Here is a 27,071-nt window from a genome sequence, read left to right as displayed (position 1 = left end):
GCCACACATTTCTCTTCCACCCCTGCTGTGGCAACCAGTGTCCTCTCCTTCCAACTCTTTTGCTTTGTTTTCTGGAATTGCTTACTTTGTTCCTTCTTTTGTTCAGGTATGGCAGCGACTTTACCAAGAACCCTTGGGGAGTTGCAGCTCTACCGCATCCTTCAGAGGGCCAACCTGCTGTGCTACTACGACGCCTTCATCCAGCAGGGTGGCGATGATGTTCAGCAGCTCTGCGAGGCCGGCGAGGACGGCAGCGACTTTACCAAGAACCCTTGGGGAGTTGCAGCTCTACCGCATCCTTCAGAGGGCCAACCTGCTGTGCTACTACGACGCCTTCATCCAGCAGGGTGGCGATGATGTTCAGCAGCTCTGCGAGGCCGGCGAGGACGAGTTTCTCGAGATCATGGCGCTCGTAGGCATGGCCAGCAAGCCACTGCATGTCAGACGCCTACAGAAATCTCTGCGCGATTGGGTCACAAACCCTGCCCTGTTCAATCAGCCCCTCACGTCTCTTCCTGTCTGCAGCATTCCTGTCTACAAGCTGCCCGAAGGGTCACCCACATTGTTGCCTGGTAATGGCGCCCGTGGAGACACCCAAGTCAAAGTGCCCAAGTGTTTGGCAGCTGCTTGCGTGGATCCTGGAAAAGGAGAATCAGGCAACGGGAACTCTTTGGCCACCGTTTCGCCCCTCCAGAGTGGCAGCGAGCCACGTTTTTGGGCCAGTCACGGCACGGAGAGTGAGCACAGCCTGTCCCCGGCAGAACTGGGCTCTCCATCTTCCCCTCGGGATGCCCTAGAGGCACTAGACATAGCTGCTGTTCAGTCCGTGGCAGAGTGCGTGGACCGAATCGCTCAGGCTTTGCCCAAGAGTGACTCTGGAGAGGTTAAAGAACTGTTGAAGGGAAATAAGAAGCTTGCAAAGATGATCAGCCACATTTTTGATATGAGTGACGAGGATCCACACAGGGAAGAGGAAATCCGCAAGTATAGTGCTATATATGGCAGATTCGACTCAAAAAGGAAGGATGGGAAGCATCTGACTCTGCACGAGGTGCGTTTTATGGGGCTCTTGCCTCTTTGAGTGCTTTTGGGGTTTAAATAAATCATGCACTTCCAAGCATAGCTACACATTCAGTAAGAAATTGTTGTGTATTTGGGATGGGCGTGCTTTATTGGTTAATTGGCTGCACCTGAAATATCATGCTGGTCTGTTTAAGCAGAAGTGTTGCTTACTTGTGAGATTGGTTTAATTCTTTGCACATAACAATATCTATTATTATCACATTGATAATAAAAATCTCCTTCGTTTCTACAAAGCTGACGGTGAATGAGGCTGCAGCACAGCTTTGTATGAAGGAGGTGGCATTGCTGACTCGCAGAGATGAGCTTTTCGGACTGGCCCGTCAGGTCTCCAGAGAGGTCACCTACAAATACACTTACAGAACCAGCAAGTAAGAACTTTGAGGTCATTTCCCAAACAGGAAACGCCATGATCGACTACTTTTGAACCTTTGGTTAAAACTGAAGCATGCAATTTTTTCAGTTTTAAAATAATTTCCCCTATCCCAGCTCATTATACACAGACAAATTTCCCTAAAAGTATTAACACTGTGTCTCTGTAACACTGTAAAGGCCCACAGATGCAGGCCCTCAATACGAGTGTAACAATCTCTGTTAAAAACATTTTAGCATTGTTTAAATCATAAAATTCAGAAGATTTCCCCCCTAAATCAGTGCATAAAATTCTGATAAACACAAAATATCCTGGAGATTCTGCCTATTTAGTATGAAAAACGCACAATGTAGAGGAGTTGTTTGTTTGATTTAATGGATTTAAATTCTCTGCAAGCATCACTTTTTACACCCCGTAAGTGACTAGAGTAATCATTCCTGATGTTTAGCCTTTAAGCCAGAAAGAGATCGCTCATGCTAGTGCATTGTGAGCAGCTCAGGATCTGCTCTCTGGTAGTTTGCTTCGAGCCGAGCCGAGATTTCAAAGTCGGCTTTGTGCGTGGCATTTGTGTTGAGGTGTGAAGTGCTGCACTGAGGTCTACGGAGAGATGAGAACACTCCCACTCCTTTGCATCTAAAGGCACATAAGCCTTATCAGACACTCAATACCTGCCATCCAAAGAGACTGTGCAGGTGTTTCCTGGATTGCCAGGCTTGCGTGTCAGTGAATGGAAAATTCCTTTTGGCGTTACATAATTGCAGTCACTCATTCAAAACTTGAAAGATTGCATCACAGTCATGGACTGGGTATTGCGAACGTTATCTAGGCCAGGTTTTCTTACAATGCCTCTTACGTCATAATGAAATTTGCCAAGGGCACTCCCAAATTAGGTTGCAGGTGAAAAGCTAGTATTACTAAAGCAAATATTAGTACTTTAAGGCCAGGGTTTTCAAGGAGGGGTCCATGAAATTACTGAAAGGGGTCTGTGCAGAAGATAATAAAACATAATAAAACTATTTCCAACTTTCCAACATTAGTTAATAAGCATAACTAATGATCTGAGGATTGTATAATATAATAATGCTGGTTGATGTGTAAAGTGTCCCTGGTGGGGCTGTCTGATTTGGGGGGGTCTCAGGGTTCGTCAAGGTAGAAAATCCTTGCTTTAAGATATTCTTTGTAAGAATTAAAAAAATAAATATGTATATATATATATTAATATATATATATATATATACACAATTAATTAATTGTAATAACATCTCCATGATGGCAGACTATGTTCTCCTAGAGATAGATATACAAAATCGAATTAACTACTGTACACTACCATTCAAAAGTTTGGGGTTGTGAGTATTTTTATTTATTTATTATTATTTTTATGTTTTTTTTAAATCAGTCTCACCAAGGCTGCATTTATTTGAATAAAAATCTAGCAAAACAGTAGTGCTGTGAAATATTATTTCAATTTCAAAATACCTGTTTTCTGTTTTAATGCATTTTAAAATGTAATTTGTTTCTGTGGTGTCAAAGCTGAATTTTCAGAAGCCCTTACTCCAGTCTTTAGTGATCCTTTAGAAATCATTTTAATATGCTGATTTGATGCTCTTAATATAATCAAAGTTGAAAAGAGTTGTGCTCCTTAATATTTTTGTGGAAACCATGATACATTTTTTTTCAGGATTCTTTGATAAATAGAAAGTTCAAAAGAACCGCATTTATTTGAAACAGACATTTTAGCATTATAAATATATTCACTGTCATTCTTGTTCATTTAAAGCATCCTTGCTGGAAAAGTGAAAAAACATTTTACTTGATGATAATGCATGTTGAATTAAAAAGACATGCCTATGTTTTGTTTTATTTTATTTTATATTAATTTTAATTCTATATAGAAATATTTGGTCAGGACAAATTTTTTGTAAAAGAATGTTTAATTGCTTGTGGTTTTACTCAGCTTGTTCAGGGCTGAGCATTTCATTTTCTTTCCTACAGATCTCGATGCGGTGACAGAGATGAGCCGTCACCCAAGAGAATTAAAACTGAGGTGAGTAAAACTGCTTCATGATTTCTCCAACCTGAACTCCAAATAATCTGTCTGAAGCTTCCAATGCAATTTCTCGAGTCATTTTGTTGTTAATGTGCGCTGCGGCGCTAACACCAATATGCGAGGAAACTGTTGTAGGAGGCAGGATTGACACTGGGTGGGTCCAGTGGCTTTTTGTTTGCATAGCTGCCTGTCAGCATACTGAACTGTGTGGGAGGGCTTTGCAGGAGCATGCGGGGTAGCTCCATCAGGATTGCATGTCATGGTGTAGGGGAAAGGTCAAAGTTCAGCCTGGAGAAGTTACAAAGGACTAATGTTCTCAAGCCCACTCCCTCGATCACACCTTAAATCCATATTTAGCCGGCCCACGGTCATTATTTTTCCTTAACCTACGTATCCGTGATCAGTCTGCCCTATACTTAGCTGCACACATATTGATGTGGTTTCCTGAAGAGGCCTTTGTGCTCTATGGCAGCTGTCCATTCATGGCTCTCTAGTGACACATTTGATCATTGTCCAGTCGTTAGATCTACTGGAAACTTCTAACATCCCACAATGTTAGAAGGGCTGGGCTGGTGTCTGAAGAAGAACTGGTGTTTGCCTGCTTCACCTCTGCCCTGGTTTCACTCCGCATATGGGCACAGACATGCGACCACTTCGGAAAATCAGTGGTTTCTACCCACTCTACATCTAAAGAGAAATGAGTCCTTCATCATTATCAGACAGTGGCAAATTACCAATTGTCTTCCAATTCCCCCTAATTTGCATTGTTACTCACTAAATAATCATGTTTTACCTCACTTTTACGTCATGTTCCCACATTAGTCATGTGAATAAACAGCAGCAGCAGAGAGTGTGGTTTTGGGGTCAGTAAGATTTTTTTTTAATGTTTTTGAAAGTGTCTTTTCACCAAGGCAACATTTATTTGATCAAAATAGTAAAAACAGTAATTTTGTGAAATATTATTACAATTTAAAATAAGTGTTTATTCCTGTGATGGCAAAGCAGAATTTTCAGCAGCCATTACTCATTAATGTCTATGATGCTTCAGAAATCATTTAAATATGCTGATTTGGTGCTCAAGGAACCTTTATTGTTGTTATTATGTTGATAACTCTGATTCTTAATATTTTTGTGGGAACTATGATGCATTTTTTCTGGATTCTTTGATGCATAGAAAGTAAAAAAACCAAAAAATTTATTTGGAATTGAAGTCTTTTGTAACATAACAAATGGTAGTGTATTTACTCTAGTCAATGACGCTACAAGCTACTAAAAATAACTAGTTTTTGTAATCAGAGCAGTATTTATCTGACACAAAAAAACAATGAAGATCTCAATTTGGGTTACAGCACTAAACTTATGTTTGCAGCAAATACAACAAGAAAGTAGTTAAAACAAGCAATGAAATGCAATATTTGAGAAAATATTGAGAACATTTACAAAGGATGTTAACTTTCTTTAACAGAAACTGCATCTGCGGCACGTAAGTGGTGCATATTTATTTTGGCTGCCATATTTAGCGAATGGCACGAGCACTGAACTCAGCAGAAATCATGTTGAGAATGTACTATAAGCATATTTATCAACATAGTCTTTTGCAATAGACTTTTTTTATGTGAAGCAACATACAATAATGGAGTGAATTACTTACCCATTGTTTGAAAAAAGACATCTGCAAGTTCAACAAGCAGTGACAGGCAACCAAACAGCACTTTCTATTCAGCAAATCCAGATCATTTAAGCAGGTTCTAGCAGCAATTTGGAGTTTTGTTCCATGTAAATTAATTCTGTATGGATGTAAATGTGATGCCTCATGTCATGCTGATTAAAGTTGGCATAATTCTAAATGGCACATTCCTATTAACCATATTATAATTTATCAAATGAATTATTGAAATTTAGTAAGGCAGAAATCATTTTATTTTCTTTATAGAGCTGAAAACCCACCCGCAAATGTAAGAACTGAACTGAACTGAACAAATGGATTCACTGAACTTTCTACTTTTAACAGAGATAATGTATGTTTTGTAAGATTTTTCAACAATGTACAACTTTTTCAAGCTAATGACATTGGTAAATCATTTTTTTTTTTTTTTGAACAAACTAAACTGAATCTACTTTCCCTGCTTCGTTAAGAGAGATCATATGTCACTTTTTTTTTTTTTTAGCAGTGTACCGTTTGGTCAAGCTACTTGAATTGGTGAATCATTTTTACATTTATACAAACAAACTGATTTGCTCAACTGAATCTGACTTTCTCTGCTTTGTTAAGAGAGAAAGATTATATATTGTTGCATGTTTGAACAATGTACCGTTTGGTCCTCTTAAATCAGTGAATCATCTTTTGAACGAACAAACTGATTCACTAAACTGAATCTGACTTTCCTGCTACGTATAAGAAAGAGAGGGTAGGCTTTGTCACATTTCTTTTTAGCAGCATACCATTTGGTCAAACTATTTAAATCTGTGAATCATTTTTTTGAATTAACAAATTGATTCACTAAACTGAATCTGACTTTCTCTGCTTTGTTAAAAGAGAAAGGTTATATTTTGTCACATTTTTGAACAACGTACCGTTTGGTCAAGCCACTCAAATCGGTGAATTATTTTTTTTGACCAAACAAACTGATTCATTAAACTGAGTCTAACTTTCCTGCTATGCTTACGAAAGAGAGGGTATATTTTGTCACTTTTTTAGCATCATACCGTTTGGTCAAGCTACTTGAATTGGTGAATCATTTTCGGAACCAAACAATCTGATTCACTACATTCTGACTTTCCTGCTACATTTAAAAGAGAGAGGGTCTATTTTGTCACATTCTTTTAGCAATTTACGAATTGGTCAAGCTACTCCACCACTTTTTTGCAAAAAACACTTGTTTGTAAACAAAGCTACGCTATTTTAAAAAACTGTTGAACTGTTGTCTATGCTACTGAAAATTCTAGTTAAGTTAGTGTCTTGCTGTAAATCTGTTTCATGCTTATTACATTGCTTGTGCATTTTTGATGCAGTTAATTTGTACGTAACTCACTCTAGAATGGATTTTCCATGTTTAACCATTTCAAAGTGTGTGACAGTTAATTGCACGTGTGTCTGAACTGCAAAAAAAGCATAAACTTCCCCTCCCCCTCTCGCTGTCCCTGTCTGGCCTCGACTCTGCCCACATTACACTCCCATCCACACCAGTGAGAATAAGCCGCCCGCCCACATGCACCCAGACAAGGTCCAAATGAGATCAGTTGCGCACCCACCCGTATTCTTGAGGTAGAAGTGACATCATTACGTGGGCACACTTGGAATCACCCACGCCCATGCATTTGCGCAGATACCACAAAGTGAAAAGGGGCCGAGTCTGAAGACACATGCGTATACATGCAGGCGTATGCACGCACCTTTGTCTATGCACTCTAGAAGACCAGCCTCCGTGTCAAGAAAGAGAAAAGGCATAACTCAAAGGAGTGGCTCGATGACTTCGTTGGTGCTGCGTGAGTGTTGGCAAATTTGCGTCAGAGCTGTTATTAGCAGTTACCTCTCTGCCTCAAACACCCAACTAGTAGTGAAAAGACTGGAATGTCTGTGGTAGTTTGCACCCATGGCAACCCATGTAAACATTTGAAGTTTTCAAGCTCATCCTTCGTGTAGTAATTTAGACGTAGTGATTAGTCGGACAAAATGTTCTGTTTGTTCATCCGCCTGTCAGGTTGAAACTCATCCTGAGGGGATTTTTAAGTGAGATGACATTTTATTAAGTATCTGACCTTTTCGCTCAAGAGGAATGAAGCTTTAGTTAGTTAAAAATTAGTGGCTTCGCTCTGTGAAGTGGTTGAGATTAACAACTGGTCCTGGTATTGTGCGGGTAATCTTTAAGTGTCACACTAACCTCATGGTCCTCCAGTAAATATTTGATTCATATTGCTATAGGTTTCTGTCCATTGCTTGTCATAGTTTGTGGACTTACTGGAAGTGGTCACAGATTCATCTATGACATATGTTTTCTCGTGATGTGATGTGTCATTTTTTTGGTGTTAATTTGCAAAAAAAATAAAAAAAGGCCCGCACACAATAAAGCTGCATAAAGAAAGACAACTGGGAAAAGCAAGTGTGAGATAGCTTTATTAGGGGAACGGCAAATGTTTCTGTCACAACATGATCATCTTGAAGGCCTGAAGACTTTCCTTGCCTGGCTGTCTTTTTCACCTTCATACTGTGCGGGACGTTTTTGCAAATTGTCACCTGTTTGGATAATTGTGGCTTACGCACTTAGTGTTTGTGGAGTGATTGCTTCTTTTTTTGGTGCTAAAATACTCGCTTCCTAGCTTAACATGCTGACAAAACTATGAGTCAGTAGGTTGATTCTTCAAAAAAGTCTACAATAAGATTATTCTGTTTATTTGAGCAGAATAAAGCAACATTCAGTGGCATATATTTGGGTAGGACTATTTGTTTGTCCTGCCGAAACAAGACACGGATAAAGGAAAACCAGTTTAAAACTCAATATTTTTGCAGAAATGGCATGCTTCATTTTGAAATTGACTGCCACTGAAAGGAAATATCAATGAAATGTGTATTGATCTGCAGGAGGGCTGTTTTGACCTCCATGAGGCGCTGCAGGCCATTCACATGCGCCAGGAGACCCTTAAGGAGCAGCTAGCCCACGCCAGATCTAAAGGAGAGGAGACGGTTGGGCGGAACATCCAGGTGACTGACTGCATTATGACCGTGTGTTTATTTGTGTGTGGGAGAGGAATGCTCTCAGGCGCCTCGCTGACTCCGTCTTCATGTCTGTCTACCACCACACGTCTCGCTCCGGTATCATATCATGCAGGTTTTTGGGTTAATAGCTGCAAGAGCTTCACCTGTCCTCTTGACCATGACCTACTTTTGGTCAGCTGGTTTAGTATATGAACAATCAATGGTTGGATATTTTTTAAGAAGTGTAAGAGATGTCCTGATGAAGTGATGAAACTGATGAAAAATACTTCCATTAGGAAGCACTGTTATTCTCAGTGCTTTTTGCTGATTGTTGTTCTATAGGAAAATGACAAAGAAGATCTCTTAAATATCAAAGTTGTTGTTGTGAGTCCAGGTCCCCTCTTTGTCCAAGGCAGTATTCTAGGCCCTTCTATCCAAGCAGATATGTAACCTCTGGTAATTCTGTTGTAATAAAATAAATAAACCCAAAACTATAATATAAAATGATATATGACAAATATACAACACATGACAATGCACTGCATACTTGTATTGCATTATGAATTGATTTTTTTACACACTTTGGCATGCAGTGATGCTTACATAGCTAGAAGTTATCTTTTTCATGTTCTTTCCTGACTTTTTGTCAACAGTCATCTCATTTGTGTCTTTTTATGTCCTTCGTATCTAAGGCAAAGTTGATACTTCTCTCCATTATGTCTCCTAAGCTGTTAGAGTATCCTCTGAGCATTTAAAACATATTCTGGGCTGTCTTTTCTCTTTAATTGTTATGTTTGTTTGTTTTTCAATAGATGGATTGACAGAATGCATTGTCTCAGAAACATCAGTTAATTATGCCGCTTTTGTGTTTTGAAGTGGAAACGTGTCATTTTGTAACTGTGAATAGCATCTTCTTGTGTTAAAAAAAAGTGGTAAAAAGTTTTTGTTTGCCTCTTTTTAGGTAGGATGACATTGCACATGTAGGAGGGGTGCTATTGGATTAAATCAAGCTCCACACGTAGTGTGGTTTTAAATTTTATCCGAAAAATGTACAGCAAAAGCATTAATATAATAGTAACAAAATATTTATAGTAATAAACCCTGTTTCAAATTCAAATGTGATTGAGGAGCATTCAAATCACCAGATATTTGAACTGTATGAGTTTGTTTTGTGTTAGTTTTGTTTTGTAGCACTACACTTGCAGTATGTTGTGAATGGTGAATATTGGAAATAATTTCTGTCACACTGTACATACGATGCTATACATATCCGCCTGTCTGACTTCCTGCTGTTTGTGCATATTATAGGTTCAGCTGGAGCGTCTGTTGGCCAAGCAGATGGAGATACTGCATGACGCCGCGGCTCAGGACAGATTGCAGGCTCTAGAGTGGAGGGTTCCACCAGGGCCCTACAAACATAGCACAGACAGACAGAAAAGCAACGGTCTCTCCGTTGACAAAAACGCTGACCAGCAGGGTGAGTTTATGCATTATAAAGTTTGAGATGATGGGTTATTTGTTATGTGATTGATGCCTTTAATCCAATTTGCTGTGCAGTAATTGCAAGGACTTTATCTATCTATCTATCTATCTCATCTATCTTATCTATATCATCTATATCATCTATCTATGAAAGTCCAACTAGGGAGTACACAAACATTAAAAAAAATGAAAACATGAGTGGATTTAAGATAAAGGTAATATGTTTAACTTTTTTTTGTTTTCATTGACATTAATTTCATTCAGATATTTTGGCATAAGTAGATGATTTTTATTGTTTTGCACTAGATTTTAATACTAAGAAAGTATGCATATATTATAAAGAATAAAAAGTGTTAATCTCAGATTTCAACTTAATAAATTGTAATATTATCGAACATCAAATGATAATATTTATTATAATATTTATCTAATATAATTTAAAAATGTATATGTGTGTGTGTGTGTGTGTGTACATGTATCTGTGTTAAACAATCCACATTCGAAATCATATACAGTAACACAGTGTGTGAATTTTGCATGTTTATGTGTAAATATCTGTTTAAGTAAGAATATAAATATAAATATATGAATATAAATACAGCACCAGGCCCTCCTGCTATGCATAAACAGGCTGGTATTCACACATAAAGTGTGCATGTATATTTCTGTACGTTTGCATATACAGAAACATACAACATCAACACACTGACAGCATCTAAACATGAATCCTTTTATACTGAATACGAAAAACTTTGGAGACGTGCCAGTTAATTAAATTCACAGAGACGTTTGCTAACTGCTTACTGCTCCTTAGTAGCTTAAGGGCCCCCAGTTCACATCAAGAACGATATTTATAATATCGTTTACTAACGCAGCGCCTGATATCATTAATATTAGGGATGCATCGATACCACTTTTTCCAGTACTCACCCGATACCGATACTTTTATTTTTGGTACTTGCCGATACCGAGTACCGATACCAATATTTTTATTGCATTTGTACATTTTTTAAATATTGGGTACAGAAACCAAAAGAGTATGTATAATGTTAGTTGGTTAACTTCATTTATCAAATAGATAGTCAAACCAAAATTTATTCAGACACCTTCAACATTTCTCACATTATCACAGTTTATTCGCTATAGTTTAGAAAATGGTAATAAAATATGACAAGAACTCAGAGTTACACTGTGTCAGAACAAATTCATCTTGATAATGTTAGATAATTCTGATAGAAAGGTATGTAATAGATTACAATCAACCAAAAAATATTCAGACAGCTGTTAGTATGACAGTATTTACACAACTATCAATACTTAGTCGAGCAGCCCTTAGCCTCAATGACAGCCAGTAGTCTCCTGGGCATGCTGTCATCCAGCTTCATGCAAACCTGAACTTCAGTTGTTTTCCCAGACTCGGTCTGAATAATTTTTGGACACAAATTTGTATCAATTTTACTGGTAGTCCACTGTATGAAGAATTTTTGGGTATGATTTGTCACAGTTTACTTTATTTTGCTGCATTATAAAGTTTGAGATGATGGGTTATTTGTTATGTGATTGATGCCTTTAATCCAATTTGCTGTGCAGTAATTGCAAGGACTTTATCTATCTATCTATCTATCTCATCTATCTTATCTATATCATCTATATCATCTATCTATGAAAGTCCAACTAGGGAGTACACAAACATTAAAAAAAATGAAAACATGAGTGGATTTAAGATAAAGGTAATATGTTTAACTTTTTTTTGTTTTCATTGACATTAATTTCATTCAGATATTTTGGCATAAGTAGATGATTTTTATTGTTTTGCACTAGATTTTAATACTAAGAAAGTATGCATATATTATAAAGAATAAAAAGTGTTAATCTCAGATTTCAACTTAATAAATTGTAATATTATCAAACATCAAATGATAATATTTATTATAATATTTATCTAATATAATTTAAAAATGTATATGTGTGTGTGTGTATGTATATATATATATATATATGTATGTATGTACTGTATATATGCATGTATGTTATTATATAATTATTAATCTTTATATAATATATTTTGTTTACATATTTTAATATTGGATTAGCAAACTCTTTTGTACAATTACATATAAAAGCAAATTATTTGATTTTGGAAAAAATACTTAATTTTATTGTCTTTACAATATCATAAAAATATTTTTATATATTTTTTAAGTTAATATAATAAATATATTATGTTTAATATATGAGTGTCTAAATCCTAAAGCAAAACCACTTGAGAACCACACTGCACGTTCATTTTCACGATCCCAGACAAAAAAAGTGAACAAAACAACTATTATTATTATTACTATCAGAAAAGCAGACAAACTGTCTTTTACTCTTGATTGACCATCCAGATAGACAGTACCAAAAACCGGTGAAGTGTTTCAGTTGTTGTTTCTCAGATAATTCAGTAGCTTGCATCACCTGTTCCAGGCTCTCTTTTTTTCTCGTTTCTTGTTGGCACTCTCATTTCTGGGGCTCATCTGGCAGCTGCAGGCGGAGGCGGGGTGGTGGGTGTCAGAGAGGGGAGGGGGATGTCGGGTGGAAATATGAACACAGCTCTGCGTTCTGCTACAAATCTTGTGCCTTAGAATGCCACCCGTCTGGAGTTCATTTTGACCCTCATGTTGGTACATGACGATAATTACTGCGCATATACCGAATCTGAGCACTGATTATATGCATCACAGCACAAGCTCAATTGTTTACACGTTTACAAGGGCTTTTGCATTGCAAAGTAGTGCCTGACCACCATGGGGTATTTAATGGCAATATATTTATATATTAATATTTAATATTTAAAAAAATGAAAATGTTCTATTAAAATTATGCATTATCCATATTAAAAACTGTTATATGTGGCAGATCACTTCTGTGAATTGGTAAACATCTGATGCTCAAAATGACCAAATATCAGCCAATAAATGAGCTATAAGTGTTTTTTGGTATAACACACAGGTCGCATATTTCCTTATTCTATGCACCAGCCAAGCAGCTACCATTGAGATAAATTGCTAGCGCATAGCTTTCTTTAGCTATTTCTTTAGACCTCCTTGGAAAAACCACATAATTAACCTTCATTTCTCATCTGCTTTAATGTGACACTCTGTTTATTATTTATGATAATTATTTGTGGTTGTTTCACACTGCGCTGAACACAACAGCGCTCTCTCCCTCCCCAGCTCTGAGAATAACTCCTTCATGAACTCTGAGTACATGATCCCTCTCAGCTTCCTAATATCCCATGTGTTCTCAGAACTCCAGAGTGGGCGTATGGGATCTGCGGAGAGAGAAAGAGAGAGAAGCAGAGGCAGAAAGTGAGAATTGGATGAGAACTAAATATGTCCTCCTTTAGCTTTGACTGTACCTTTGCAGGTAGGACTTTAATGAAATGAATCAGTGCTATTGGGGTTACAAGTATATTGACTGCAATACCATTTCAACCACAGCAGCAGTTTCATTCTAGAATTTGAATTAAGTATAAATAGACACACTGTTGTTCAAAAGTTGGGGTTCGTAAGGTTTTTAAAATGTTTTTGAAAGAAGTCTTCACTGTAAGAATTAAATATAATTTGATTTTTATTAAAGATACAAATGTTAGATGAAAGACAGACTTCTTTGACCAGAATTTATTACCTGTAATACATTTCTTTAATTTGTAATTTAATCCTGTACATTCCAGTGCAACTTCCTGTAGGACTTGACCAATTCAAATTCACTCTGAATTTTGCCCAACCTTGAAATCCAGTGGTCATTACCTTCTATGGTTTAAAAAGAGGTATTGTGAGGAGTGGGTGGCAGAGACATGTCCCCTCAACGTTCAGATTAAAGCTGCTGGTAATTAAAGGGCATTGTGTTAAGTTAAAAATGACAGACATTAGTCATGATGCTGCACTGATGCTGTCAATAGACACAAATGAGATCAGCCATCCAGGGACAGAGGAGGTTAATGTGCTGTTTGAAGGAGGTGTATACGCTCAATGCAACTCACGATCAACGTGCTTCAAACCGCATTCACTGTCCTCGGGCTATTACGGAGTGTGCGTTGGCTGGCTATAGTTGAAGAAAAGGTGCATTCGTATCAAATGAAGCTCAGTTGCGTGTGTGTGAGTGAGTATTGTGCTGAGTGTTTCTGGTAGGCGGAATGTTGGTCTCGTAGCATTAGCTTGGACTCGGTAATGGACATAATCATGCAGCCTTGCGGTTTGTTAAACACCGATCTTGAATACAGTAGCGAGGTGAAAAGAGAACATGAGTTAAATTGAAGGCTTTGTTTCATTGCATGTCTACAGGAGAGAGGCCACTGAATCTGAGGGTGACCAGCCAGAGGACAAATGCATCAGACGGAGACACGCCTCTCGGAAAGCAGCTGGCCATTGAGTTGAAGAGGCATCATCACTCTAATGCTGAGAGCAAGACGTCAGCAGCCACAGGTGTGTGTTGAAAGGCAACACTTAAGACATCGTAAGCAACCTAAGGCTAAGACACTTAAGAAATGTTAAGTCAGCATCATAAGTATCCTTGACAAAGGAAGCATCCCATAATGCATTACAGTGAGCTCAGTGAAAAATATCCTTCCTAGATAGTGAATGAAACAAGAAAAATGTCCATTATCAGTATACTTTGAATTCTGAAATGTTTTAGAAATATCCCTTATGAATACTTATTATTCATTCAAAACTGAAAAATATCATTTGAAGTCGTTCAAAATAATAAAAAATGACTGTTTTAGAAATGTCAATTATTAATCTATTTATTATTCATTCAAAACTGAAAAAGTATAATTTTTAAAATAGTTCAGAATGGACAGTTTAGAAATGTATATAATTATTAAAAACTAGCCAGTTATTTAATAATAAACATTGACTATGTGTACTATATACAATGGAGATCAAAATTAGAGAACAGCCTACAATTTCCTACATTTCACGGTCACTGCTTAGTCCTATTTGAAGTTATCCTAACAGAAGGGCAGTTTTTAAGCATATTTCATAAATTAATTGTATTCTGAAGCACAATTTAAAAAACTTCAATTAGATATTTGAAAAAGAACTCTGATCAAAATTAGAGAACACTTACAGATACCTCCAAGTTACTGGTGTTAATCTGGCACCTGGTGCAAATTTCCTTAATTATATGACAAACCCTATTAACTGGCAGAATTCGTCCAATTTTCACTGAGATTGCAAGATGGTGGGCCGCTCTAAGGTGACTGAAACCCTGCGACAGGAGGCGGTCCAGATGAAGGCCAAAGGAGAAGTTGGTCATTCCAAATCTGTGGTTTCTCGAATATTGCAGCTAATAAAGACATTAATTCATTCAAGTCCCCCAAAAAGGCTGGTCGTCCACGCAAGACATATGCCCGAGAGGACAGGATAATGCAGAGACTCTCAATGGGGAATCGGTTCAACACTGCAGCTGGAATTGCTCGCCAGTTCAGTGCTGAACTGTGTATGGATCTTTCTCGGCACGTTTAAGAGAAGTCAGACTGAAAGCACACTCTGCAGTGACCAAGCTTCTCATCAGCAGAAAGAATCAAGAGGCTAGGCTCACCTTTGCTGAGTGAGGATCATGTTGTGTGGAGAGAGGAGAACTGGTCCAAAGTTCACTTCAGTGATGAGAGCAACTTTAATTTATTTGGGTCTGATGTGAAACATTTTGTTCGGCGTCAAACTGGGGAAAGACTGAAGCCCGAGTGCATAAAGAAGTCAGTGAAAGGTGGAGGAGGAAGTGTCATGGCTTGGGGGATGTTTTCTGCAGCAGGAGTTAGGCCTCTTATACAGCTACAGTACATGGCAGGGTGAATGCAAATGTTTATTAACTGGCAGAATTCGTCCAATTTTCACTGAGATTGCAAGATGGTGGGCCGCTCTAAGGTGACTGAAACCCTGCGACAGGAGGCGGTCCAGATGAAGGCCAAAGGAGAAGTTGGTCATTCCAAATCTGTGGTTTCTCGAATATTGCAGCTAATAAAGACATTAATTCATTCAAGTCCCCCAAAAAGGCTGGTCGTCCACGCAAGACATATGCCCGAGAGGACAGGATAATGCAGAGACTCTCAATGGGGAATCGGTTCAACACTGCAGCTGGAATTGCTCGCCAGTTCAGTGCTGAACTGTGTATGGATCTTTCTCGGCACGTTTAAGAGAAGTCAGACTGAAAGCACACTCTGCAGTGACCAAGCTTCTCATCAGCAGAAAGAATCAAGAGGCTAGGCTCACCTTTGCTGAGTGAGGATCATGTTGTGTGGAGAGAGGAGAACTGGTCCAAAGTTCACTTCAGTGATGAGAGCAACTTTAATTTATTTGGGTCTGATGTGAAACATTTTGTTCGGCGTCAAACTGGGGAAAGACTGAAGCCCGAGTGCATAAAGAAGTCAGTGAAAGGTGGAGGAGGAAGTGTCATGGCTTGGGGGATGTTTTCTGCAGCAGGAGTTAGGCCTCTTATACAGCTACAGTACATGGCAGGGTGAATGCAAATGTTTATCAGAACCTCCTTCAGCAACATGTGGTTCCTTTCCTGCAAGCGTCTCCCAATCAGCCTGCAATTTTCATGCAAGACAATGCCCCCGTCACACTGCAAAACGGGTAAAGTAGTTCCTTGAAGGAACATTGAAATAATGAAATGGCCAAATAGTCCTAATCTAAACCCGACTGAATATCTCTGGAAAATCCTTGGCTTCAAAGTTATGGCTAAGAAACCCACTACAGTCACCAAACTATGGAAGAGAGTGGAAGAAGAGTGGACCAGGATCACACCAGCGCAGTGTGAGAAACTAGTGATGTCCTGCGGCCGCAGATGTGCTGAAGTCAATCAAAGCAGGAGCCTCTACACTCCCTACTTGTTTCTAACAGCTGTAACCCTCCAAAATTATAGTTGCAATCTTCTTTCATGCTACAGTGGTTACTGTTCTCTAATTTTGATCACAGTGTTTTCCACAAAATAAAGGCTTTTGTTGAAATGCCTTGGTTATTTTGTCAAACATTTTAGTATAACAGTGGTATACCAACAGCTAATATTCCTTCACATTTTGAGTGATGACGATTAACAATATTTCAGAAAAGATTATTATTAAGTATTTATTGATTGTTCTCTAATTTTGATCTCCACTGTACTGTATATGTTTATGATCTTTTAGAAACATGATAATGGCAAACTGTTGAAAACACTGCCTTTTGTAGAGCATTTCAAATCTGTAACTTATGAATTTCATTTCAGTTAAGATGCCACCTAACTAGCAGACCGCAAAGCAGCACACTAGGTTTTGGAACGGAGCCACACACACTCTCAGTGTCTTCCAGTAGATGCTTTTATTGCACGTTATCTTACATTCTTACAGCCTAGGACCATAAAAACATTAGCGCTCCATGGCTGAATTAGATAAATGTGTTTTTCATACATGGGTTATTCCTGCAATACCTGTTGAGCTCTGTTATTTTTAAAATATGAATATGCTTGTGTTATAATATGACGAAGAGTTTCTATAAAAGGGCATTCAGATATTATAAAATAATAAATAATTATTATGGTTGATGATGAAGATTATTATTATTAATAATAATAATATTAATAGAAAATATTATTATTGTTATTATTATTAATGTATTATTTAATTAAATTTTTAATAAATTGTCAGTTTTTCCATTTTAGAAGCTTAAGGGGACATGGCAAAAATGGCAACATCTGATCATTAAATTCCTAAATTAATGAAATTATTTAATTTCACCATATGTTCTAGCTTCACTTAGTTGGTAAAAGCTAATTAACATGATTTGATCTTTAACATTGTGAGGTATTTTTAACCATTATATTTAGACATAAATGAGCGGGCATAACAGGAATAATCCATATAATATTTGTAACTGCCAACTTTACATTTATTCATTTAGCAGACACTTTTAACCAGAACAACTTGCACATGAAGAACCTTGCAAGTAATTTATCATAAATGACATAAAGGGTTTCAGTAATCCAGAGCATTTCTCTTATTCTTTTTTTTTCTTCCAGAAAACGGAGGAGACGCATCTTCACGTGCCCTCAACCTCTCTGAGAAGAAGACCATCAAGTCAGAGCCAGAGGATTCCAGATAGCAGCCCCGAATGCTTTCATTTCAAACCTACAACAATACACGTCGTCTGTCAGTGAATATTAAATAAGCACAACTACAGTAAAGCCTTAACAACCAATGTTGCCTCAAGAAAGAGTTTATTTTAGTTTCTCGCCATTTTTGCTCTGATAAAGACACTTAAACTGTTAGAGTTTGAATATTTACAAAATGAACAAAATTTAACATAACTACGAAATAAAGAGCAAAAATGTTCATGGAGGTATAGTATAGTTTTATAGTAAGTAATCGAAGTAATTTTTCAGCTTTTAAAAATTATTTTTAGATTCTATTCAGATGCACTCTCCAGTCACAGAAAAATAAAATATCGCAATGTCGTTTTTTTTCCAGTATCGTGCAGCCGTAATCAATATTTTTGATTGTTTATCCCAGAAGAGAAAGAAATGTGTGGTTTTTAAATGCGTAAAAGTGAATTTTCTCACTAGTACACTAGCATACAGATGACACATAGGGACTAAAAACTCTAATTTTGATCTCATGGGGTCTTTAAAGAAGTCGTCTTTTCCTCTGTCGGTTTCTGATAGCAGTGCTAACGAATCTGAATTTAAAGATCTCTACTATGGTGCTATGGTTGAATTTACTTGCGTAACAGAGGAAAACTGCGGTACATGTTGCTATTTAAACACTGAAATCTCGGAGCCAGACTTTTGGCCTCCTTGTCATCTTGAACGAATAGTAATGCCTGATTTATTCCGATACTAAGCACAATTAATATATTTCATCGTACTCTGTACATACCAACAAAATGCTAATATAGACAAGCATGTGTCCCCTCCTGACCAATAGTCATGTAAATAGTTTAAAAACATTCTCATCTGACTGGACTGACTGAGCATCATTACTGCACCATTCCAGTCTTTATCACAATCACGTAATGTATTTGTATTTCTGAATATTTAGTCGTAGAGCAATACCGGGTAGCTGTTGTCACTTAACTCAGTGAACGTGTCTAGGTGTCCCAGACACCTCAGAGGACATTCACTGTACAGTATTTCTACTCTGTTTCGTAGTGTAGACATAGTCTTAGATTCAGCTAATGTGCAAATGTATGTGAAACTGATATGCACTAGTGTTTGATTCTCGAATTTGCATCCTACTGCTCAAAATTTCTTGTTTCTCAATGGTGATACATGTTTTGTAGGACTTTTACCCGTGAAATCATCAAGTCACACTCTTTGTGTAGTTTTAGAGTATCATGTGAGGTGAAGTAGGCACGAGATAATCAGGTTTTCCAGTTACATGTCTGTAATGTACCTGTCAAGCTGTTATATCATCTGTATTTGTGTCAATGACAAATACCTCTCTATATCGGTACAAGGAGACCGATTTTTAACATCCTGATCATACACTTCAGTATTTCGAGGGAATATGTGGAAATATTGTGTGCTTTTATTTTTTTAGGATTATTTTCAGAGACTTAAGAGATCTCGAGTATGCAAAATCTTAATTTAAGTGCCATTTGAAACATATTTTTGAGAGCGTGCGATAAGTCGGTGGGTTACGAGTCGTCCCGTATGATAAAGACAAGCGTTGTGTCAATATTTATCTGCATTTTCAACTTTTTGCCTTAGTTTAAAGCATTCCATGTTACAATTCTTCACTGGTAGTAGTTTATTTTGGATGTTCGTTTTAGGTGGAATATGAAATGAGATTTGGGAAGTTGTATGAACAGCTTAAAGATTTAAAGTCTTGGCAATATCAAGCTCTCTAAAAGCACTGGAACAAAATTTGCTTTGGAAAAAAACAGTTTGATGAAGAAAAAATCTGATTGGACCTTACTGATTACATCGTTACCAATGACCTATATAGCAAGACATATCTAGACGCCTACCTTTGTTCCTTGCTTGTTACTGTCTTTAACCACTCACAGAAATGATCAGTCTTTCTCTAATCTTTGTACTTGCTTTGTATAATAGATTTATGCATCTTGGACTGTGGGATGAAACTATGTTGTCAGTAGAACTTGTTCTCGTCACTTTTGAGTAGAGAGTACATTAGGATATGCATACGGTAGTCCTGCACATATTGTTTTGTAAACACTAATATATTTAATTTGTTATACAGCACATGAACATTAAACTCTATTTTTTTGACATCTGATTGTGAAGTACTTTTCATTTCTCATGCTTTGTTCCAGATTTTATACTGGACGAGTGGATTAACATATAAAAGTAAACATACAATATCCTTAAAATCAGACGTATTTATTAAATGTCTTTTAATCTATACGACTAGAGAAAACAGATTTTAAAAAGGCTGGAAAACTTCAGCACCCACAATGCATTGGGCTCGATCCGGCTATCTGTGAGCAGGAACATAAAAATGCGGAAGTAGGATTTGTAGTTTTCACAAAAGCCCTGGCGGTTAAAAACGTAAAACGCCTCATCCGGCGGATTTAAAGGGGTCATATGATGCTTTTTTAAAGATCATTATTTTGTGTATTTGGTGTAACAGAATATGTTGACATGCTTTGTAGATATGTGGGGTGTGTTAGAACGAGCCGTTTTAGGGGGGCGTGGCAGAGTCTTAACTTTGATAAAGAATATCTCTTTGGTTTTGAGACTTTAGTCTTTGCAACTTCAGGGATCTTATCTATGCACAATCAGCTTGTAACACTCCAAAGAGAAAGGAAAACTTGAAATCGCATCATATGACCCCTTTAAGATGACGGGAAAATCCTGGTGCCGGTAAAACGGAAAAATAAAACACATTGTTCACTTACTTACAGTGCCAACATTGTAACAATATAAAGCTGAAAATCGCTTTTCCCGTTTTAATTAATTTAATATTATTAAGAACTATTCATTTCGAAACCCGTGACTCATTGAAAGAATGTCAATGAACAAAGCTTTTTTTGTTTTTTTTGTAAGATTACTTAGTAAATTACGGTAGCTAGTGCAAGTTTCTGACTACAGCTGTAGTGGTCTGAATACTTGTGCTTTGACCTTTGTGTTAGTAAGACGTTGTGATATGCATAGCAAGAAATTCCTGGCCTTCGTGATTATGATTAGGCTATCTAGTATTTAAAGAAAAACAAAAAAGGCGTTTAAGATAGTTAGCCTACACTACAAGCCAATCGTTTATTATGACTATTCTTAACATTTACTGTTAGGAAATTGATGTTAAATATTAAGAATAACAACAAAGTCATCAAAATATGCCACAAATGACAAAATGGAAGTAATTATATAATAATTATGTAGGCCTAATGATCAAAAAAAAAGAAAAAAAAAGGTTAAATTGGCTACATTAAAACCATCTTACATTTCATCTTCTTTTACATTTCCTTCCCAACTTCTGGGATGCTTTTTTTAAAAAGTCCTGAATCAGTTCACATCATTGTTATTTTAGTATTATTTGTATAGCCTACTAGTGTGTATTAATATGTTGAATTAGTTTTCAGTTTTCATTTTAATTTTAGTTTAAGTTTTAGTAATTTTGGTATGTGCTTTTGTCGTTAGTAAGACAAATGAAGTGTGTATTTAACATATTTAGAAAAAAAAAGTTGAATATATAATATGCTTAGTTAAATAACGGAGTACAAATAAGTAAACTATATGTACTAAACTATTATTTTACTTTTTTTTTTAGTTGTGGTGATGTTCCTTATCTTCTTTCAAGTAGGCCTATCTGCCTTTGATGACATACAGACGGATGACAGTGAGGGCAGCGTGTGGGTCGATGTGTCTACACCTCTATTCATTTGCATCTACATCATATTAACACATTTTGAAACTGCAGAATGACTCATAAACACTTGCTGTTGTGCTTCCACTCTTTGTTGTGCGTATAGGCAATGTCTGTGTGCGTCTAACCCAATACTGATAAACACCCCACTGCCGCCCACAGTCAGCCCGGAATGATGCCTCTCCGCACGGATGTCACAGACCGGTCGCGGTGCCTCGCCTGATAAGGCGTCATTCAGGTCATTGTGGTTTTTATTGTGAACGATTCAAGGACAAAACAAGCATTTTGCCTTCGTATAACAAATATAAACAGTCATGTAATGCCTGCAACCTAATGAAACTGCAAATGCGGTTTCTAAACTGTTTGTCTATACCAGGGGTGGGCAAACTTGGCCCTTCCAGGCCACTTTCCTTCAGAGTTTAGCTCCAACCCTAATCAAACACACCTGAACCAGCTAATCATTGTCTTCAAGACCAGTGGTTCCCAACCCTGGTCCTGGAGGCACACCAACACTGCACATTTTGCATGTCTCCTTAAACAAACACACCTGATTTAGGTCATCAGCTCATTAGTAGAGACTCCAAGACCTGAAATTGGTGTGTCAGAGAAAGGAGACATGCAACATGTGCAGTGTTGGGGTGCCTCCAGGACCAGGGTTGGGAACCACTGTTCAAGACTACTAGAAGGCTACAGGCAGGTTAGTTTTATCAGGGTTGGATCAAATCTCTGCAGGAAAGTGGCCTGGAAGGGCCAAGTTTGCCCATCACTGGTTTATACTGTGTGCCCTACAGAGAAAAACATGGAACCTGATTAGCGTTAAATCAGGGGTAGGCAAGTTCGGTCCTAGAGAGCTGGGCAGTCCTGCAGAGTTCAGCTCCAACCCTAATCAAACACACCTGAACAAGCTAATCAATGTCTTCAGGATTACTAAGGCTATAGGCAGGTGAGTTTTTTTTTCAGGGTTGGAGCTGAACTCTGCAGGACTGCGGCTCTCTAGGACCGAACTTGCCTACCCCTGCGTTAAATGATAAAAAAGTTCAAGGTAAACAGCTGAAATGTTTTCTTGCATGGAGTCCAAGGAGAACATCACCTTATAGTGCCCTCTAGTGCAAATGGAGGGGGGGAAAGTATTCAGTGAGACTACAAATGATGTCATTTGTTTCAAATTAAAGAATTTAACTTTTATTTATTTATTTTTTTTCATTTAAAGTAAACGTAAAAACTCTTATATTGTTAGTAATATTTTAAGACGAACACTTACTGGACTGAAGCAGCTGATGGTTTACTATCCATACATATATTTTTTTTCATACTAATATGGGAATATAAAAGATACATCAGGCTTTGAGGACGGTTTATTCGTTGAGCTCTTTTTCAGCATTGTATTGCATTGAATTATATGAATTTGCCCCAACAATAAAAACTACAGCACTTTGATCATAAAAGTAAGCATTTAAATATATTATCTTCTTACTGGGAAATATAGAGTGACAACTGATATTTATACACATTTTATGTAATTATCAGATTTTCATCTTTCTTTTTGACAATATAAAATTTGTAAATTGTATATTTTGCTTAGTTTGGGCCCCTAAAGGTTACCACAGTATCATTTGAAGTACCGTGATATTACCATCTGGTACAATCACTATATACTGCCACTGTAATTTTTTGTAAGAGATATTTATATATATATCATTGTATTAGTTCACTGAGGCATCATTGGGGAATCCTGGAGTGTGATGTATGAGGGGAACCCCAGCATTACAGCACAGCTTCACACAAGCCATGATACAAAGTTACGGAAACTAAGCAACCGAAAGCAATAAATGTCTTCCTCAGATGTAATGTTAGTTCTGTACTTCAGCGTTGGGTAAAATAGCATTATAATCTCCTTTGTGGAGAAAGCTGCTTACATGTAGGCTACGGGAAACAGCGAAGATGCTGAATTAAACATACACACAATCAGCTTTTCCACATGTTTATACTGGCCCCGATAATCAAAACTTCTACTTAGCGCTTGCTCCATTTCTGCAGATCAGTTTTTGTGAATGAATGACTTGATCCACCTGTTGCTTTGGTCTTCATCAACAGCCGCTTGCGCCACCTGCTGGTGAGCGACTGACAGCAGCTGGAGATCATGCATCGGTGCTCTACTGCTATTCCTGCAGTTCCCGGATGTGCAATGGCGATTTTTCTGCCGAATTTTAACCACTGCATTTGTGGAAGCGAATTTGGAAAGTGAAATAAAATGGACCGAAATTTGCCTGTCGAATATTATACATCGTATTTTTAAACAGATTTAAACATTTTGGAAGTGATTTCTGGAAGGTGAATATGAATTATTGCATTTTTAATTATGAAAATGTGTGTGAAATATTTTGAATTGAAATATTTACAGCTTAAATAAACAACTATGTTAAATTTCAGGACCTAAAAATGCAAGCCCTGGAAATACAAGGCATTAATAAAATGCAAGCACTATTAATGCAATGCATTATTTTTTCAGTTAGTGCTATTCCGGGCTTAATCTACATACAGTACAGTATGTTAGTCCCATTTCTCACTACAGTATACACATTCTCCACAAGATGGCAGCATCACATACATACATGTGCTCTTCTACAGTCTTCTTTTGAAGTCAAGAGTGAAATCGTGTAATTACCTCTCTGTGACAGTAGGAAGCAAAAATAAATGCACAAAAACATTTTCTTTTGGTTTAGGCCTCATTCAAGTTTAGAAGTTTCCAGAAAGAGTAGGCATGCAGTCTAAAAATAATTCCCACACAGAAAATAAAATTGTTCCAATACTTACCAAAATGGCATTTATTTTTCTGGATAGTCAAGAGATTGATACGATATTGCATATGATTGTATGCCAGAGTTGTTTGCTGGTCTGTAGTAAAGCAAAACAGTGAGGTATACTTTTTCAGTTGCCTTGGTTCCAAAATTATATTTCCCATTCCCACCAAAAAAAATTAGAAATAATAATGTCTGAACCATGAACCAAACTAACAAGCTTTGGGAAGTTTGAGACTGACTCAATAATGTTATTCGTAATGTTTGATGGAACTGCTACTTCTAGAGGCCTACTGTTGCACTATTGTGGCACAAAATAATACGATCTCAGACCAAAACAGTAATCTATTTTTATCTTTAGTGACTCCTTCCTAAAGTTTACCAACATAAAGATTACAACTCCTTGAACTGTCACTGAGTGGTTGCACAACCTCATTCCGACACCTGGACTGATGATCAGCATGCTTGAATCCAGTCTTTGCGTTTCACATTTGGGAACATAAAAGTATACAGTGAGAGTTTTCTCTTGAGCTTCATGCAGACCTGAGCTCTTTATTTTACATCCATTAGATCAGTTACATCCGATAAGCAGCTTTCTCTAAAACATGCCACAAATTCCAATTTTGTTGTTAGCAAGCTTCTCATCTGGTTCCTTTTTGTATTAACATTTCCTGGCGTCAGATTAAAAAGCTACAGCTAATAATGATATAATTGCATCATTAAACACATTATTTATTTATTTTTAGAATTATGACAGATTTTGTCTAATTGAACTGCACTTGGTATTATATGTCTTTTTCCAAAAGGACAGTTGTTGCATCCATGATTTTTTAGTTTGATGGCATGAATTTTTCCATTGAGGTCACAAACATACAGAAAGGTATATGAGATGTTGCATGAGAGAAAAAGGAGCATAAATGACTTCTAGGCTTACATCACCATTTATAAATGTCATGCAATGAATAAAAACATACTTTAAAAGTAGTAGGCCTCTCAGTGAGCTTTTCATATTAAATACTTGTAAATTAGAGAAAAACTAAAGTTGAAGTATACTGAAATAAATATAGAGGTATGAAATATATATACATAAAATAGGCCTATATAATGTGTAATATATATATCAATAAAAATATAAAATATGCAAAATATAAAGAAAAGGTAATCCAGAACAAATACTGTACTATAAATACAATAATTGTACATAAACACTAGAGTTTTGGTTAATAATATAATACAGTGTTAGTCAATGGAAAAAAAAGCTAAATGCACAATTGCTTTCAGGAGAACAACAATAAGCATTCAGCCATTAACACAATTTTTTATACTGAAATAGACATCATAACGTCAGAAAAACATACATTGCGGGTCATACAGCGAGTCATTGCAGGATGTGGTGCATGGCAATCAAAAATGAAATATGTTTTATTGAGCCAATAATGTGAGAGAATATGCGCATATATTTGCACGTCGTCCAATAGCTCGTTAGGTGGGCGTGTACGTGATTGTTCTTCACTAAAAAGCAGTGTTGCCAGGTCTACTGGTTTCCCGCGGAATTTGGCTACTTTAACGCTGTTGCCGCGGGTTAAAGCGACCCCAGTAACGTGATATTTAGCCCCTGGAATGCGACTTTTACAAGGGGAACACCGCCAAAAAACGTGTATTTTACCCTCCAGAACGTGATTTGTACCGGTGGACCCCCCTCCCATCCCCCGAAACGCGATTGATCTAGGTTCGAGTAGCAATTGGGCGGGGGTTATTGTGAAAACCTGGCAACCCTGCTAAAAAGCTCCAGGCTCTTATCAGTAGGTGCGCAAAGTGTGGGAATTGACTGTGCCGTAGCATCTAGAACTACAAGTTGTCTTCTAGTATTATTAAAAATAAAGACATTAAACTGAATTAGCTCGACAGGATTGAGATGTTACAGTTTAGGGCTTCAGTTGTGCTGAAGGAGTTGATTCAAACCAGCCCAAAGCGTTCGATTTCTGACATTATAAGGCATAAGAAGACTTTACCAAACGCGTACTTCTACAGCGCTGCTTATCAGGATGTCAGAATATCTAAATTAAAGACTGTCTGTAATGGAAGACCTTTCATTCAGCCTTTAGCTGGGATAAGATTTTTATGTACAAAGACCGAAGGAGCGATTGACCCTGCAGAACCAGTGAAGAAAGATGAGTCCGTTCAGGAAGCGACGGCAGATAAGTACGAAAATTATTTATTTGTCATTTGGCCATGACGCATGAGATATTCAGTGTTATTGATTAGAAGTATACAGCATGCGTTCAGCACACGAGCCAAAATATCCCCGAATGGCTGACAACGTGGCGCTGTGTGTACACTTTTACAGCAAGTGGGTGGAGAACATGTGTAGTAGTAAGTTATAATTCATATTAGAATCAAATTACATGAGTTTGATATGTTTAGGTCAGGTATAAAGTGTTTATTTCTGGAAATGGACACTCCCCATTACTTTGAAGGACAGTAGTTCATCGTCTATATATGACATTGTGGTCTTTTTGAAGGAGTCTTTTTAAGTGAGTGAATCGGTCTCGTTCACTTCCATGCACTGGGTCGTATTTTCCCTTCACTTAAGTGTGTCCTCTTTTTGAAGCTAGTAACTCCTGTTCTGTCATCAAAGACAAACTATACAGCACGAGCCAATAGTATTCGGGTGTGGGCTGTGAAGGAGCATTTCATTGGTTGAGACTACTGAACAGATACGCCCCCTTCAGTTTTGATCCTAATCGAAC

General features: G+C 37.3%; 2 protein-coding genes across 2 annotated transcripts in view; both read left to right on the top strand.

Annotated features, from left to right (window-relative positions):
• Nucleotides 1–214: 214 nt before the first annotated feature.
• On the top strand, nt 215–17,937 carry LOC107714351 (NGFI-A-binding protein 1-like). Its single transcript, XM_016520172.1, has 7 exons — nt 215–1,051; nt 1,318–1,451; nt 3,449–3,500; nt 8,083–8,202; nt 9,505–9,673; nt 14,004–14,144; nt 17,719–17,937. The coding sequence occupies exons 1-7, from the start codon at nt 215–217 to the stop codon at nt 17,799–17,801; spliced, it is 1,536 nt and encodes a 511-aa protein (XP_016375658.1). The 3' UTR covers nt 17,802–17,937.
• An 8,198-nt stretch (nt 17,938–26,135) lies between these two features.
• LOC107714384 (glutaminase kidney isoform, mitochondrial-like) overlaps nt 26,136–27,071 on the top strand; it is a 41,898-nt gene continuing 40,962 nt past the window's right edge. The window contains exon 1 of the mRNA XM_016520207.1: nt 26,136–26,523. Coding sequence (XP_016375693.1) covers nt 26,237–26,523 — 287 coding nt within the window. The 5' untranslated portion in view covers nt 26,136–26,236. The remainder of the gene's footprint in view (nt 26,524–27,071) is intronic.

This window comes from Sinocyclocheilus rhinocerous, unplaced genomic scaffold (assembly GCF_001515625.1).
Source record: "Sinocyclocheilus rhinocerous isolate Xijiao unplaced genomic scaffold, SAMN03320098_v1.1 scaffold449, whole genome shotgun sequence".
In the NCBI taxonomy this organism is placed as follows: domain Eukaryota; kingdom Metazoa; phylum Chordata; class Actinopteri; order Cypriniformes; family Cyprinidae; genus Sinocyclocheilus; species Sinocyclocheilus rhinocerous.
The sequence above is the reverse complement of the archived record's forward strand: the minus strand, read 5'-3'. Positions and strand labels throughout refer to the sequence as shown.

Excerpts from the sequence above, each read along its gene's own strand:
- LOC107714351 (XM_016520172.1), top strand. The coding sequence starts at position 215 with ATGATGTTCAGCAGCTCTGCGAGGCCGGCGAGGACGGCAGCGACTTTA. Across the intron at positions 8,203-9,504 it reads CGGTTGGGCGGAACATCCAG|GTTCAGCTGGAGCGTCTGTT; the intron begins GTGACTGACTGC and ends TGCATATTATAG. Across the intron at positions 9,674-14,003 it reads CAAAAACGCTGACCAGCAGG|GAGAGAGGCCACTGAATCTG; the intron begins GTGAGTTTATGC and ends GCATGTCTACAG.